This window comes from Notechis scutatus, chromosome 4 (assembly GCF_049901735.1).
Source record: "Notechis scutatus isolate UNSWTSFEM ecotype Mainland chromosome 4, rNotScu1.2, whole genome shotgun sequence".
Classification (NCBI taxonomy): Eukaryota; Metazoa; Chordata; class Lepidosauria; order Squamata; family Elapidae; genus Notechis; species Notechis scutatus.
In genome coordinates, this window is record NC_142012.1 from 62,189,915 (window position 1) to 62,207,680 (window position 17,766).

Genomic DNA, 17,766 nt, shown 5'->3' on the forward strand with positions numbered 1-17,766 from the left:
TGCAGAGTAAAATGAATTCTGTGCAAATGCTTGTGCAATTAATTTAGTAGCTATTGTTTCACAGATTATTATCAGCCCATGGGGAAAGTGTTAGTGCTCAAATTGATTAGCCATATTTAACCAGTCTGGCCTGACACAATTCCTTTCATTATGCAAACTGCAGGCCCTATTTGGGTTCTCCATTATCTCAGAAAATGTTGGTTTATAGAATAAATAAATAGTATTACGATTTATCACGAAGTGGGAAACTACCTATTATGCAGCCATGGGATCAACTATTTAGCCAAGTGTTTCTTGATTGGAGAAAAACTCTCAACAACTACAAGGAAGAATCAGAATTCTCCTTGGACAAAGACTAAGGTCGCTTTGGATAGTGAAATGGGCGACAAATAAATTTAATGAATAAATATTATGGTATTTGTAAAGTAAAAAGGAATTGTAGTTTGGATTTGGATTCAGAGAATACGGCACTTCCAATTTTGGAGTCTATAAGCATCTTAAATTGTTGTGGTAGAGTTCCTAAGATGGAAAAATATCAATATTTGTGATGGAAGCATTTAAATCAGGTTTCCAGTTTTATTCAGTATATACATTTGTAAATAAATGTAAGTCTTTAAAATTGAATGGAAACCCAAAAGGTATGGCAGAATCACTGCTGGGACATCCTGTAATTCAGAGAAGTCAGATGTGCTTACAGTAAGTTTGCATCAAGGATGGGAAATATTTTTTTTGGCTATATGGCACGTGGGAACCATCACCCCAAAGTAATTGGGTGATGTCATAAAAGCTATGCTTTACTTCATCACATTTCTGTTTAATTAAAAGCTGAAATAATATGATTACTTCTCAGGCATGACTTGAATGATTTATCACTTTGTAGCATATAATAAATATAGAGTTGTCCCAAGTGCAATTTGCAGAAAGAGCTAATGGATATACCTATTCTAATGACAGTTCCTTGGATGTAATTCTTACCTGAGGCTAACTTTAAGCAATTTTAAAACGTTTATAGACTGGGAACTAAATGCTGCAGTTCCAAATCACTTCAGTTAAAAGCTGGACCTATTCAAGCAATTAATTAAAACTTAATTTGTTGATAATGTTGAATGATAGTAAAGTAAGTAGATACTACCTTTTACTTAGAGCAACTTGTCTGGCAATGTCTCTAACATTCTGTTGTATGAGTAGAGTTTTGTTCCTGCTTCCATCTTATTTTCATACTGTATACACAAATGTACAGAAATAATGTACATTATTTATGCGTCTTCTCTTTCATTTTCAATTCTGAGTGGCTTAAACATGATTTATTCTAGCTGAGTTGATCAAATGCACACCTTGACATTACAAGAAATCATGATTCAGGACATTTTATGGCGAGGTTCAGTTTTGTGGTTTTATCAATCCTTTTGCACTCCCAAGATGGATATATACTAGCATATCCATGTATTTTTCAATATACTCTATGCCCTCCCTACCTACACATATTTTCTTCTTTATAATTCCAGGTGAAGTCTCGGTTACATTGGAAGAAGAAGAAGAAGACGACGAAGAAGCTTCTACCAACCCACTGCTTTTTATTTCCCATTGCAGGCCTATTGAACTAGGTAATGAAAGGCAGCATAGGAGAGTGATGAAATGGATTGTTTTCCTTTTTGCTATTTCAGTGGCATGACCATGGTGTATTCTTAGGTTGGAGGTTGTTGGAGGGAGCAAGTAGAGGATTCAAATAAATAAACAAACAAACAAATAAACAAACAAATAAATAAATAAGGCAGTTTTTAGCGCATGGTTGTGCATACCATTTAGCATATCCTCCTCCACAAATAAACTTGTATAGGTAACATACGTACTGCAAAAGTTCACTAGGAAATATAAAATGCGAGATTATTAGCATCTATTTCTTAATTATTGCTTTCAGAGAAAATGTATTGGAAAATGTTTGGTGTGTCTCTCCCAACTGAAAAGCCCAAGTCCAGAAACAACAAAGTCCAGTCAAGTTCAATCCTTTAATTGCTTATACATAATAGACAGAATCTTGCCAAATTAAAGCTATTGAAGCAAGGGTCTTCAAACGTGGCAAGTTTAAGATTTGTGGACTTCAACTCCCAGAATTCCTGAGCTAACATGACTGGAAGGGGAATTCTGGGAGTTGAAGCCCACAAGTCTTAAAGCTGTCAAGTTTGAAAACCCCTGTATTAAAGCTTCTAATCTACTGGACATAGTCTGAGAGGTGTTAGGCGTGTGGCTATCCTGAACCTCTTTCCCCATCCTGGAATGTGCAGTCTCTTAATCTGGACCTCTCTCTGGGAAAACTGTGTTGCAAAACTGTCCCCTGCTGCTTCTTCAGTTGCATGTTCCATCACACCAACGTGACTGAATATAACCATAAAGGAGAATATTTGTAGCTCAGGATTGAAATGAGGGGTCCTTGGTGCTCTCTAAACTTCTTTTCTTGCAGACGTTTCATTACCCAAACTAGCTAACATCACCAGTGCTAGTAAGGAGTGTGGTTTGCTTTCAGTTCATATTCTAGTGCAGGGGACTTCAAACTTGACAGCTTTAAGGCTTGTGGGCTTCAACTCCCAGAATTCCTGAGCTAACACGACTGGAGGAGGAATTCTGGGAGTTGAAGTCCACAAGTCTTAAAGCTGTCAAGTTTGAAGAGCCTTGTTCTAGTGGTTTGCCCTGACAGTATTAGTGGGGCTGGTCTTAAAGAGATTTGGTAGGGCTGTTTACTGTTGGCCTCTTTGGCAGTTTTTTGATTGGGGTATTGTTTATTTGATTGTTAGTCTGATGTTAATTTTGGAATTAGTCTATGCTGATCTAGGTGCTGATTGTTGGTGGAGAGGTCTTTTTGTTCCTTTTTGGGCTTGGTGATAGTCTCTTTTGCACAATCTAGAGGTGGCTGAATAATAAGCTGATAAAACACCTTGGTGATCGAAAATGGAGGAATCAAACTTAAGTTGAGAAAATTCAGGCACTTGAGGCTATGAAAACTGATGTCACTGGCTGAGATATTGATTGGCTCAAGTGTGCCTGGTATAACTAGCTAATTTAGCAGCCCTTGTTAATACTTCAGATTTATAGGGAAAAACTCTTTAGCATGTATATATACAGAAGTAGAATCCTCTCCCTCCTCCCAACATCACTTTTAACTTCCTGATTCATTTTGGTGGGGTGGGTCTTTCCTAAGTTTCTTATTCTGCCATTGAGCCACTGTCTGTTGTCGGCTTCATCCCTCAAGGCCATTCTCCCATGCCATTCTAATTTAGAAATAAGAGTCACTCGATGATATACCTCTAGTTGACATTCACAAAAGAACTGCTTACAAGCAAGTGTGAGTTTACTCATAGGAGAAGTAAAATGCTAAAAGTGAGGAGATGCAGTAAAATTACTTTTTTTTAAAATGCTGAAGTTGGCTAGCTCCTAGCAAATTTCCCCATCGACGGGGACAAAGTAGGGTGAGTGAACAGTTCTGAGGCTATATACAAGAAAACAAGGCCCACATGCAAGATTTTAATTTTAACAACCAAAGTCAGTTGTTGATGCGTTGTTAGAACTAACTCTAACAAAAAGCTGATGCCAAAAGACAGGGCACCACCATCTGAGGCGAAGTGAGTATAATTTCTCTACTTAAAAATCATTTGTACCTTTAACATACAAAGTGGATATGTGTATCTATCACTAATAAAACCATGGAGAGCCCATTCATAACAGTCATTTCAAGAAAAAGTTCCAGAGTGTCATAATTAGGATTTTAGTGATTTTAGACACTCATTAATTCTATGTTTTAATGGTATTACAATCAGTAATGGCGCAGAAAACCCATGGCAATGACATCACAAAAGGAAGCAAGTTTTTCCTCCTCCTTTTTGGATAGAGTTTCCTCCCCACTTTTTGTTCAATGGTGTCTAGTTTTTCAGAGACTGCCAGGAGAAATCCCTGTAAGTTTTTTTGGCAAAGTTTTTCAGAAGTGGTTTGCACTGCATCCTTTCCAGGGCTGAAAGTGACACGGTCACCCAGCTGGCTTCGTGTCCAAGTTGGGACTAGAATTCGAATTTATGGTCTCCCAGTTTCTAACTGATGCCTTAACCATTGCACCAAGCTGTTTCATTTTAGGTTGATTTTTAAAAAAAAATAGAATCCCCGAAGTTAACAGAGACTGAGCATAACTATTTTGGTTGCTGTTACAATTTGAAAAATATCTCCCAGGAAAAATGCACAGCCAAACTTTGCCATTTTCCATTGAACTGTGGTGCTTATAGGGCTTTGGAAACTGCAAATAAAGGCCTAGAGGCTGAAAATAGGGTTCTGTGGATTGGCTGGACTAGTATATATTTCTGAACCCCAAAATCACCCAGAAGAATTAATGCAATAGTGATAACCAGATCTCAATATTATGGATTCCCTTTCACATTTTTTTTCTCCCAAAAACTATTATTGCCTGGCATACCAACTTTACAAGAAAAGGTATAAAAGCAAATTTATCTTTTACTGGTACTATCCAGCTTGAATTTATTTCTATATTTTTCCAAATGTTCCTGGAGAAGAAAAATAGTTAACCACACATTCTCTTTCTTACTATCTCTGCCTGTTCCTGACCCCATCCCATCCTACCCAATGCAGGTAATACATATCTGTGTCTTTCTCCCATCCTACCTGATGCAGGTAATCCAACCACAGTATTAGATGCTTCCAAAAATCTCCCCTTCATTCCTTCTGTAGCAAACGAAGGAGGAAAGCATTGGACTGTTAATGAAGTAAGAGCTCTAATACGTGTCTGGTCAGAAAAGAGCATTCAGCAACAACTGGAAGGAACAGTGAGAAACAAACGGATATTTGAACATGTTGCTGCTAGACTACAAAAATTTGGAATTGACCGGGACTGGAAGCAATGCAGAACAAAATATAAAAATCTAAAGCATGAATATAAGAGTGTTAAAGATGCCCAGTACTCAGGCAACACAAGCAAAACAATGAAGTTTTTCAGAGAATTGGATGCTATTTTGGGACACAATGCAGATAAAACAAGCAGATGCCATAATGACTATGGTGAGAAACCAACAGAATGGACAAAGACCACAATAGAAAAAAAATTAAGAGGTAAAATTTTTTTGTTACTTTTTAAGATCAATTTTGCAGCAAAATCTGCACACAAAGAATTTCAGTACATTTTACAAACTCTGCTTCATTCAAACTTTAAAAAGGGGAGAAAGAAAACTAGAAAAATAATTAAATATAGAAGGATTGATATGTGTTCTACTTGGTCAGGTGCTTTAATTAAGATGGCATTCAGGGAATAATGTCTGAATAACAAGTACTCGAGAGGGTTGATAATACTACCCTCCATACAATACAGTGAGATAGTGGGGAAATCAGGGGATAACTGTGGGTGTTTAAAAACAAAACCAACCAAGATGGAAGCCACAGCTATGTGATCAGAGATGGCCCCTTTCTATGATGCAGGTGAAAAGGGATAGAGCTCTGAAAGAACAGTTACAACTGCTTGTAATTAGGAGTAATTAGGATCTGTGGTGGCGCAGTAGTTAGAATGCAGTATTGCAGACTGCCTACAGCCTGGAGTTCGATCCCGACTAGCTCAAAGTTGACTCAGCCTTCCATCCTTCTGAGGTCAGTAAAATGAGGATCCAGATTTTGGTGGGCAATATGCTGATTTTGTAAACCACTTAGAGAAGGCTGTAAAGCACTATGAAGTAGTATAGAAGTCTAAGTGCTATTGCTGTTATTCAGCATTTCCTAACTGGATGCCCTGCGGACAACATCAACTCTAGCCAGCACAGCTGTTGATCTGCTGCCCAAGAATCTCCTGGGCTGTCCAGACTGATAGGAAGGCACTTACGTAGGATTCTAAGAAGGCTAATTATGTAGCGTTCTCTGTTATATTGCCACATAAGATTTGCAAAGATATTCACTATAATAAATGCAGTCCACTGAATATTACGGTCTTTTGGGTGATGTGATTAATGTATTATATTTGTTTCCTGTCTGGAATTGTTTAAACATGGCATGTATACACTTCTTGAGTACTCGAGCAAAATGCAATTTAAGGCTGTTGGACTGTGTTTGGTTTCTCTGGTTAAGGACTGAGCAACATTTAGAGGAAATAGAATCTTACAGCTATAAGACTGTAATCCCTAACAATTTATGCAGAATTGCTTTGAATTACAGGTGAAGAGGACTTTATTAGTAACACTTCTGGAGACACTAATACAAGGAAAATACCAAATGCAGGTGACTATGAGACACTGGTGATCAATTTCTTGACTAAACTATTAAAATTCTGAACTCTACAATATGATACCGGCATTTACATAATGTTCTTTTATGATGTTTTAGTGATACACTGCACAGCAGAGAAGGGTATCTCTGGGCACTTGGGAAAACTCAATTCCACACTAAGGAGGGAGCATATAAAAGAAGAAATTATTGATTCAGGTAAATTTTCTGCAATTTCATTTCATCCTTTTGTACGTTATTATTTGTACAAGATATCAATGAATTACAGAAGAGGGAAAGGCATCATGCAAAAATTCAAACAAAAGCAAATCACTTTCCAGTAAAAGGGTATTTTTTCCAGAATTTGATGTTGAACTGCTATTATTATTAGAGGAGAAAATCAGGAGCTATATTGAATGCATTAACTAGAAAATAATACAACTTAAATGTGGAGAAAGTCACAGTTCCAGTTAATCCAATAACCCAATAATTTAGAAAGAGTGAAAAAGTGTCCAGATGAATTATTATTACCAAAAAGTCTGTTAATTTATCTTAATGTAATTCCAACTCCTGCTATTCTTCAGCTAATGAAACTTAAAACCACATTTACATTTTCTTTAGCTGCATCTCATCGCTGGATCATAATTCAGTTTTATAATCAGATCAGACCTAATCCTGGGACATCCAGGTACATACTAGAGCAGGGGTGTCAAACTCGTGATGGCACGTTGTCATGTGACATATTGCAACTTTTTTCTGGGGGTGAGTGTAGTCAGCACATGACGTGGGCTGTGAGTTTGACACCCCTGTACTAGAGGAAGATGAGAAACAGTTGTAGAGTATATTTTCAAACCACCAGCAGCTCCTTGCAATAGGCATGTCATTTACTCCATACCTTGAAATCAAGATCAATTATCCTTATAGCATTTCCCAGTCTACTAAGGATGTAAAAATAAGGCAAGGTTAGCCCAGGAAATTCGACTTTTAACAATTACACTCTGGGCTCTAATAATTGTATCGCCGTTGTTTAATGATCTGTCCCAAAATCTTTCCAAGAACTGATGCACTTCATCCAAAAGCTAGAGACGTATATTCAGCTTATAGTAAATAGGTTTTTCTGAACGTATTTCCATCAGTCTCAACCTTCCAGTTGGCTTCATTCTGTTCTTCACAACCCTCTAGTGCAGAGGTGTCAAACTCGTGGCCTGCATCATCTGCTGGTCACTCCCACCCCCATTTTAGTGAAGGGGGAAAAAGTCACGAGACCTTACATGACAACAATGTGACGCCGTGAGTTTGACACCCCTGACCTAGTGGAACAGATATCCACACACCAGGAAAGATTGAGCCAAAACAAATACAGATCATCCTTGACATACCACATTTTTTGGCTGCTGTTCAAAGTTATGACGCTGAAAAGAAAAAGTAAATTACAAGCCATCCTCGCACTTCAGCATTACCATGGTCATGTAATCAAAATTCGGGTGCTTGGCAAATGGCTAAAACATTCCAGGTCATTTGTGATCTTCCCAGCTAGCCTCTAACAACCAAAGTCAACTGAGAAGCCAGATTTGCTTAATGACTGTGTGATTCACTTAAGGACTGCAATGATTTGCTTAACAACCATGGCAAAAAGGTTGTAAAATTGGGCATAACTCACACTTAATTAGCTCTCTGAGCAAGTGGAATTATGGTCCAAATTGTGCTTGTAAATTGAGGACTACCTAATCTGAGGTAATTCTGCCTTTCCTCCATTAGCAATTTTGCCACCTTTATTGTGCAGTTAGTATAGCAATTTTTTTTCTGAGGAAACTTCAGTTCATTGTAATCTGTAACCCTTTTTCTACATGTCTAGGTTCTCTCTGTGCACTTGTCTAATTTATTTAATCTACTATATATATATAAAAGCGAAATACCACTCACGCATCATCACAAAATCTCCACAACTGTAAAGCCTACAAACTTGAAATTTGGCACGTATGTTCTTCTTGGCTTCTAGGTGCTCACTAAGAAAGGATTTTTCAAAATGACCATCAGAGCATTAGTATTTCATATATTATTATTATTAACACGCTCTGATGCTAAGGAGTTCTACTCCCCTTCCCCAGCTGAAAAGATATCTGTTCCAAATGCAAAACACAAGCAGAGAAGAGTTTCAGTTTCAGAGCAGCAACCAGCTTTAGTACAGAAAAGTTGAGCTAAGCCACGCCCAGGCTCCTTGCTGTCTCCTCCTTGCTCAGACAGCAAATACTGTTTCAGTTTCCAAACAGCCCTCAACAAACTGACAGGATACTAGCCAGATGAATACCAATGGATGCTGGTAGGCAAAGGCAAAAAAAAAATTTCCCCTTATTTTCCTCCCCAAAAACTAAGCCCAATCACATAGTTTTGTAGCGAAGCACGGGTATAGAGCTAGTTTGATAAATAAAGTACAAGTGTTTCACAACAAATATTCATGGTGGTTATGGATAAAGACCTTGACAAATGACCAGTGGATTCAATTTTTTTTACTACCGGTTCTGTGGGCGTGGCTTGGTGGGTGTGGCAGGGGAAGGATACTGTAAAATTCCCAGTCAGAGGTAATATTTGCCGTTTCTCCGAACTACTCAAAATTTCCGCTACCGGTTCTCCAGAACTGGTCAGAACCTGCTGAATAGCATCTCTGCAAATGACATCAAGTGACAGATGCTTACGAAAACTCTGTCTGTGACAGAAACTCATTTTACAATTTTGCTGAGGCCTGGCATTAAAAAAACCTGGCAGTGCAGCATTTTGTGCACGAAGCGATAATCAACAAGTTTTATAACATTCACTGAACCTGTCAACCATACTCCAAATTTAGTATGCCTAGTTTATTCTGCTCAAGATGGAGATGCATCTATTTTATTTTGCAATAAATAAAATATCAAAAAGTGAAGCTACCTTCACTCCTAAAACCTAAATAAGAGAGGAAGGAGCAGAGGTGGTATTCAGCCGGTTTTGACCAGTTCTGGAGAACCAGTAGTAGAAATTTTGAGTAGTTTGGAGAACAGGCAAATACCACTTCTGACTGGCCCCTCCCCCATCTATTCTCCGCCTTGCGAGTCCCAGCTGATTGGCTGGGTCTTCTTTGGTTGCCCTACACAGGAGAACAGAGCTGGAAAGCAGGTTAGTGGGGTGGGAATCAAGATTTTACAATATCCTTCCCCTGCCACGCCCACAGAACCGGTAGTAAAAGAAATTTGAATCCCACCACTGGGAAGGAGGGAAATGTTAGAATATAGGTAATGTTCACATTAGCCTAATACAGATAGTCCTTGACTTTTGATTGGTTGCTTAATAACCAAAATTTCAACAGACCATGAAAATGGGGACGCCCAACCTGGATTTAAACTTTATGGCTGTTTGCAGCACCTTGTGGTCATGTGACCGTAATTTATGTTTTGTTTCTGGAAATGCTTCCTAAAGATTAGATTTGCTTAATAATTGTGGAGCTCATTTAATGCAAAAAAGGCGGTAAAATTAGGTGCAGTTGCTTGCTTTGTGACCGTCATAACTTTGTTTTTCCAAAATTGTGGTCTCAGCTATGGCCATATGTAGATGATTACTTATATTCCTTTTCTGCTTTGATACGATGAATTCTAGACATTACAAAGTCATTACTAAGACATTACTTCATATATAAATCCACTGGTTATGACAGGGCTGTCAAACTCCTGGCCCGCAGGCCGGATGTGCCATGTGCCATGCCCACGCTTGGTTTAGCAAAGTGGGGGGGGGGGGATTTCTGACGTCACATGATGCCGCCATGACGATGTGAGTTGGATGCCCCTGGGTTTTCTCACTGTATTTGAAAACCAAAGTAATATTTCAAAATTAAGAACATCCTATATGAACATCAACTCCTAACATCTGCCTTATGCTACCACCACGTGCTATTATCATCCATCGGGCAGTAGAGGGCGCCAAATTACTACAGAGAATTCTCTAGAAACTTATTCCTCCAACAGCCCCACAAAGCATTGAGCTTCATGGTTTGTTCTGTCTGAATGGTCATTCAACTGGTAACAGCAAACAGGGGCTAAAATGTCAAAAGCTAAAAAAGCATGTACAGTAAATAATCAGTGTTCCTTTCCTAAGATAAGAAAATAACCGAAGGCAGTGATGGCTAACCATTTCCTCCTGCACCCATAATGCAATGCGCACACGACCCCTCCCGCCCCCTGCACATGCACACATGACCCCCTGCGCATGCACACGCGTGAGACTCCTCCACCCTGTGCACCTCCACACATGTGTGTGCATCTCCCTCTCCGCATGCACGGCAGATACCCGACAATCAGCTGACTGGCGGGGGCCGTGCATGCATGCGCAGTAGGTCTGTTCCGGGCGACCTCTCGCGTGTCAGTAGAAATCGCACTGTGTGTCACTTCCGGCATGTGTGCCATAGGTTCGCCATCATGGACCTAAGGGATATCTTTAAACAGATATGAAAATCAACATGAATAAAAGTAAGCCAACACTGAATGTTGACTGGAATGTTACCATTAGATTTTCTTGCTTAATATTTGCCAATTATCTAACCGCTTAGAACGCAGTTGCAGTCAGATAACGAAGTCATTGACCCCCCCAACGCAAACTTGGACTTTCAACCCTTGGATTGTCGGATCTTCCTTCTGCTGTAATTGATTATATTATCTATCACAAGGATCACATTCACCAAACAGCAAGAAACCAATTATATTAAAGATCAGACGTCCTCGCCCCTTGGTTGGGATAAAACCCAGTAGTGTGGCAAAGTAAAATGAATAATTACCGTATTTTGTAAAAAGAAATAAAGAAAGATCCTTGACTTCCTTGCTTAAGAGAATTCTTAATGCCATCATAATGACAAAAAAACCCCACCCACCCTGAATGTGGTTATGCAAGATAAGAACAATGCATCCATTGTTCTTTATGTTAAAGCCTGCAAACTTGCTTGAGTTAGTAACCTCAAAAAATAAATGTCAGGGTACGAATCCTTAAACCCATCCTCCTGTGTGGGCGCATTTTAATATGCATACGAGTATCGCACAATGCAGGTAGCCCTCAACTTAAAACCATTTGCATAATGATGGTTCAAAGTAACAGCCTCAAAAAGGATGTTCAATGGATTGGAAAGGACATCTGTTGGAAAATGTTGCACATATGCCCTCCCCAAAAGCGATGTGATTTGGGTGCTCAGCAACCTGTTTGCAGGTTGCTGCGGATTGGGAGAGCACCATTTGCAATCTTCTCTGCCGGCATCCCCAGAAAGTCAATGGCAAATTTGGCAGGTGAGGTTGCAAGCTGCTTACATCCTGCTGGGAGGAGTCCCTCTTGTGTCTGAGGCTGGTGGAAGAGCTGCCTGCCGAAGAAGTTCAGCTGTCCACAGGCTGCTCCCCCCCCCAACCCCGCAAAGGGTTGTTGGGTGAGGAGCAGATCCTGGCCAGGAGTGGCAGGTGTCCATATGCCAATGGGCCATATAGCCTGCCCTGAGCCTCCCAAAGCTTCCCCCATCTTCACTCTACTTAGTGTCCTGTAAAATTTTTAAAACAGACATTGCATGGGTAAGAGTAGGGTTAATCCCACATAAAGAAATCTTGAAGGTCTCAAACTCTGCTTCCCGTTTTGGTGTAGCATCTTTGTAGTTAGTGCTGCCACCAGCTATCTTCAAGGGAATGGCACACCCTTTAAGTAAATCCTGCTACTCTTGACTACAGAATACAGCATTCAGCAGGTAAATATAAACAACTAATTCCCACAACACTCAAACTATCCAGTAAGGTTGTATTCTTCTTCTTCTCTCCTCCTCCCTCCTCCTCCTCCTTCTTCTTCTCTTTCCTATTACCTATCTCCTTATCGTCTTATGACTATAGTTTTGTTGCTTGTATCTTATGATTTACATTGTTTTATTTAGTATGCTAGTATGATTTATGTTGATTGCTTATTAGTATCCCATGACTATCAGTAAGTGTTGTATTTTATGATTTATGATTAATGTATTTTTATGATGACTATGAGCATGATTTATCACTTTGTTGTTTGTATGCACACTGAGAACTTATGCACTGGAGACAAATTCCTTGTGTGTCCAATCACACTTGGCCTATTCTATTCTATTCTATTCTATTCTATTCTATTCTATTCTATTCATTCATAATAAAAATCTTTGTATACAATTGTTTAGAACAATCACAGGAAAATAATAGAGAATATTTTAGCTTCCAACTAACGTTTTAAATTGAAATAAAACATGAAATTCAGTCACATGTCAATTACATTTTCTAAAAAATTACTCTAAATTTACAGTAATTCAGGAAGACAACAATTCCATCAATATTATTCCAGAGTTTTCACACATAAAGCAAGAACCAATTGACATAGGTAAGTCCATCATTGAGCGTATGCATTTTATAGAAGAAAATATTTTAAAAATTCTTCTTTGTTTACCTCTGTGCCTGTTCTTTCGCTAAAATCTTGGAATAGTCAAATTTAAATTTCAAACAAAAACTATGTAAATTTAATTGTAGCCTAGAGACACATAGCTTGATTGACAATATATGAGCTTCATAAATTTAAAGCTTTGGGGTGGATAAGCTTTTTAAGATATAGCATTAGTGACAGGTATGTATTGCACAAAAAAAAAAACAACTATTGTTGAGATTATTATCTAAACTGATAAAGAGCATTCACAGATTCCACAGACTCTTTGTTTGGTGTAAGTTTCACCCAAATAAGGCATGGCTTCCTTAGAAATATAAGCAGAAAATTATGTGCTAATTCATTTCAAGAAATGTGGTTTGTCATTATCTATGCCTAATGTCTCTTTGCTTTTTAAATCTGTGATCTGGAGAAAGCTGAAAGAACACAAAAGGCTGTGTTTTCCCCTGGAGAATAGCATTATTTCCCACCCACCCCTTAATTTTATTGGCCAAATTTAGTAGATTGGCAAATCAATGCAATCTGGAAAAGTCTGTTAGAAGGAAATGCAAAAAGGACTCTTTTTCCAGACTCAGAGCTCCCTGTAATGGTTTGCATCACTTGTCATGGAGGATTGATGAGGACTTATTTATTTTTAGCCAATGAAGCTCTTTAATATGACAGATATTGTACCACCGAATGCATTAAGCTTAACCATTTTCCATACTTGCACATTTCTCTCTCCCTTTCTTTCCTTGGTGAAAAATTGTGGAAGCTTCTGATTCCAAGGTTTATATGAAACAAGTTGTAAGACACAGTAATCAGCTTTACAAGTGCTGAATAATAAATAGCAAATGATGATTAATCAAAAGCAAACGTTTTTGAACTTGGGAAGCACAGAAGAAAAGGGGACAGTGTCTGTGAATTTTCATGCCTCCACAAATTATCATTGCAGAAAAATCATAACCTTCAGCACTTGTGAACAGGTCCACTTTTGAGGGCCAAGCATCTAACACTCCAAATAATTCATATTAAGTATGATAAAAAGCTCTAAAGAGTAGATAAGTTTGCTTCCCTAGATGGAATACAGAGTAAAGCATCCATCAACAGATCACATAAGTGAAATATTCTGATACAAGATACCACGAATAGTAAAGTATCATGTTAACGTTGCAATTGAATCTCTAAAACGGTGGTATTATTTGTGGAATATAAAATTTATCCAAAAATGACTAATTGCATAAAATTTAATTTAACACGTTCCATTGCTTGAAAAGTGCTTAAGAAGCATTTCAGAAAAAAAGGGAACAATAAAGAGGAAAACTTACTGAAATAACCATTTCAGGCCAAGCTTACTAAATCTTCCTTGTCAGAGCAATGCTGGATAAAGTCCATGGATCTGAAAAATTATCTTACATGAATAGTTTTCAAAAAAAGAAAAGGTTGAATTGGGAATTAGCAACATAGTTGCTAAGTGAATCTGGCTTCCCCATTGACCTTGCTTGTCAGGTCACAAAATGTGATCCCTGGACATTGCGATCGTCACAAATATGAGTCATTTGCCAAGTATTTGAATTTCGATCGCATGTGCATGGGGATGCTTAAGTGTGAAAAACGGTCATCAGTTGCTTTTTTCAGTGCTGTTGTAACTCTGAACGGTCACTAAAATGAATTGTTCAGTAGAGGAGTACCTGTATAATAATGTCGCTGACTCAGAGTCAAATTCTGGCATAAAAAGCACATGTCGGAGCATTACTGATATCAAAAGAACTGCAACTAAAGTAGGGTGAAAGCACTTGAGAACTCTATCTCAAATTTCATCATGGAAAAAGAACAGCATAGAACAGGGGTCTCCAACCTTGGCAACTTTTAAGATTTGTGGACATCAACTCTTGCCAAGGTTGGAGACCCCTGGCAGAGAGCAAGTAGCCAAAATTTAACACACATTACACAAGAATGAGAAATGCCAAGGACCGCACTATATTCCTCTTCTGACGCGAGTCCACTGTGCCCTTTGGAACATTCAAGTTGCATCATCGACGAGATGATCTTCCTACTTTGAAACCCTCATCCCCACCAACCACTCTAGGTGGGCGGCTGAAGGAGATCAGGAGGAGTTCACATCAGAACTTCAATTTGATATTTTACACCTTCTACTTAAAAAAAATATATATATGTGGAAGTAAAATGCTGGCCCAAAAGGGGCTGGCAAAGCACTCTCTACCTATATAGACTTCGACTCCCAGAATTCCTGAGCTAACATGGCTGGAGGAGTAGTTCTGGGAGTTGAAGTCCACAAGTCTTAAAACTGTCAAGTTTGAAGTCCCCTGCTATCTAGCATATGCTAGTTTTAAACTCCATTCATCTTCAAGCCTTCAATTGCAAATTTAGCTTGGTAAACAGCTCACCTGAACTCACAAACACAATTGACTGCCTTATGCATTAATGCACCTGAATCTGACTCAGTAACACCTAAGCCTCCACCTCTTTGTAGTCCATGAGAGTTAGCTGGATGAATGAGAAATGTATCTTGTTGATCTGAGAAACAATTCACTGAATGGCATAAGTGATAATTTAAGCAGCCATATGGGTAACCACAGGGACGCCTGTGGCTCAGTGGCTAAGAGGTTGAGCTTGTCGATCAGAAACGTCGACAGTTCGGCGGTTCGAATCCCTAGCGCTGCGTAATGGAGTGAGCTCCCGTGACTTGTCCCAGCTTCTGCCAACCTAGCAGTTTGAAAGCATGTAAAAATGCAAGTAGAAAAATAGGGACCACTTTGGTGGGAAGGTAACAGCATTCCCTGCGCCTTCTGTGTTTAGTCATGCCGGCCACATGACCACAGAGACGTCTTTGGACAGTGCTGGCTCTTCGGCTTTGTAATGGAGAGGAGCACTGCCTCCTGGAGCTGGAAACAGCTAGCACATATGTGCGAGGGGAGCCTTTATGAGTAACCATTCAGAAAAATGACAACATAATCCCCTGCTGATGGCTACTTAGGTAATCATGTCTTCACACCGCACATTGTCTGACATCTTAACGAATTCCAATTTTTTTGAAAGCTCTAATATGTGCAGGCTACAATTCTTTGCAAGCTGCAATTTGGGAAGGGAAATTATTTATTTAGTGGTCCCCAACAACCAAAAGTAACATCTAGAATTAGAGGTGGATATCAAAAGCCTCTTTTATTGAAGTTCAGTGCCCAGCATTCTTAGCCAATTAGTGGTTTAGCAATCTTTGTGGAGAGTCCTAGGTTAGCCCTCTCCTCTCTAGGTAAAAGGAAGCATTGGCCACATGGAATGATATCCTAAGCCAATCCTCCTATCTGTACCATGACTATATTGAGTGCTGACACAACCACCATGCTTCATATTGCTCAAGGAGATCTGGTGTGTTATAAAAGAACAATATCAAGTGGTATATATCCCATGTCAAAAACATCTGAAATCAGTTATGCAATGTAAAAGGCTGTTTACATAAATGTTGCGCAACTTGGAATGATTTGTTCCAGCTGTAATGTTTGCAATTTGGCAACATTTGGAAATTTCGCATGGAAAAGGAATGATAGCAAGGAACGCTGAACCATTGTCAAGAAAGAACAAGAGTCACAGACATGAGAACTGTGCCTTCCAAAGACAAGATATTTTTTTTTTCATGGGCATTTTCTGGCCCTGAGCCTCAAGACACACAACTATCAATATAGTTTAAAGGGGGAAAAAACCAAGCCAAATCAAGTACCAGCTTTCAAGCCTCTACATGATTTATTTGAAACTGTGTAAGGCCTCAGCCCAGTTGCTAGATACTAGAGAAACTGCCAAGATAATTTTACTGTTGCAAAGATGTTTCCGCAACTCCCATTTCTTCCACAGCCAACTTGCATTCCTTGCCTTCCATAGCCAACAATGGAATTTACTTCTACAAGATTAGTTTCTAAAATATACTAGTTGCTTATAATTCTCATTATAAGAATTCTCATACAATTCCATGGACCTCAGTAGTCTGTTCTGTGGATGATTTTGGAGAAAAGAATTAAATACAATATTAAATGAATAAAAAACCAGAATTGTTTATTTGGGGGGGAAAGCGGGGGTGGGGGCATTGGGTAGCGTATATAAAACAGGTAAATCATTTCAAGATTCTGACCTCTTGCAAATTTACTAAATTTGTAAATATAAAACTATAATAAACACTCCACACCAGCTGCAATTATCTCCCCATCAAAAAAAGAAAAAAAGGTTTTGTTGGATGCATTTGACCATGACTGTCAACTTGTATTTAAGAATTGCAGTTCGTGTGAGAGAAACAGCAGATCTGGGGGTATAACATTAGGAAGTATGTGCCTTTTATGGTCGTTAAGTTACGGATCAATTTGCAGGGGTTGTTATCTGCTGTTTTCTTCTTTTTGTGTCCAAAATCCTTTCAAAGTTATAAAGACAGAATATTATGGAATCCATCTGAATTCAGATGTGGACAAAAAAGTGAGCTTGCCTTGATTTCCCTCCACCCCACTTCAGCTATTTTGACTAATAGCAGTTTCAAACAAAAGGTTTCAAAGGCCTTATTCAAAAGCCATTTGAATAGAGGCACAGGTTTTCACCAAGTCAATTTAATTGGCCAGAAGTGCCAAATTGAAAAGCAATTTTTATCCTGACCAACTTATACATTTTCTTTCCTGAAATGAAATTTCAGCCATTCTGTTCTTTTAAAAAATAAACAGCAGCCTCAATATATTTCAGTCACAAAACAGAAGAACAGTGTTTGTGTGTGTGTGTGTGCGGAGAGAGAGGAGGGGGATGGAGGGAGGAGAGAGAGAGAGAGAGGAAGAGAGAGAGCCATTTAACTATTTCCATTAAACCACCTTTTTCGGTTACAATCTTTTCTACAGGGTTTCATATAGAAACCTGTCCCAGGTTAAAATAGTTGAAAGTCACTGATTTAAGATAAGATTTTGCACATGGACTAAGCAACAGGCCCTGTAAGTGCAGGGGAAGGATTTGAAAGTTCAGTAGTCCCAAATCTCTTGATGTCAGTATCAAGTATGGATTTCAACTCCTATAATTCATCAGCTCAGGGAATTCTGGGAGTTGAAGTCCATAAATCATAAAGGGGCC

General features: G+C 38.8%; 2 protein-coding genes across 5 annotated transcripts in view; one reads left to right on the top strand and one right to left on the bottom strand.

Moving 5' to 3' along the window:
* The window catches only part of PPAT (phosphoribosyl pyrophosphate amidotransferase), a 67,856-nt gene that overhangs the window by 25,978 nt on the left and 24,112 nt on the right, over positions 1-17,766 (bottom strand). The gene's annotated exons all lie outside the window — the stretch shown is intronic.
* PAICS (phosphoribosylaminoimidazole carboxylase and phosphoribosylaminoimidazolesuccinocarboxamide synthase) overlaps positions 1-17,766 on the top strand; it is a 38,459-nt gene that overhangs the window by 2,473 nt on the left and 18,220 nt on the right. The window contains exons 2-6 of one of the 4 annotated variants that reach the window (XM_026676570.2): positions 1,506-1,604; positions 4,627-5,103; positions 6,190-6,252; positions 6,358-6,456; positions 12,547-12,621. In XM_026676570.2, the coding sequence (XP_026532355.2) occupies positions 1,506-1,604; positions 4,627-5,103; positions 6,190-6,252; positions 6,358-6,456; positions 12,547-12,621 (813 nt within the window). The remainder of the gene's footprint in view (positions 1-1,505; positions 1,605-4,626; positions 5,104-6,189; positions 6,253-6,357; positions 6,457-12,546; positions 12,622-17,766) is intronic. The other 3 variants (XM_087963619.1, XM_087963621.1, XM_087963620.1) reach the window with 3 other exon arrangements.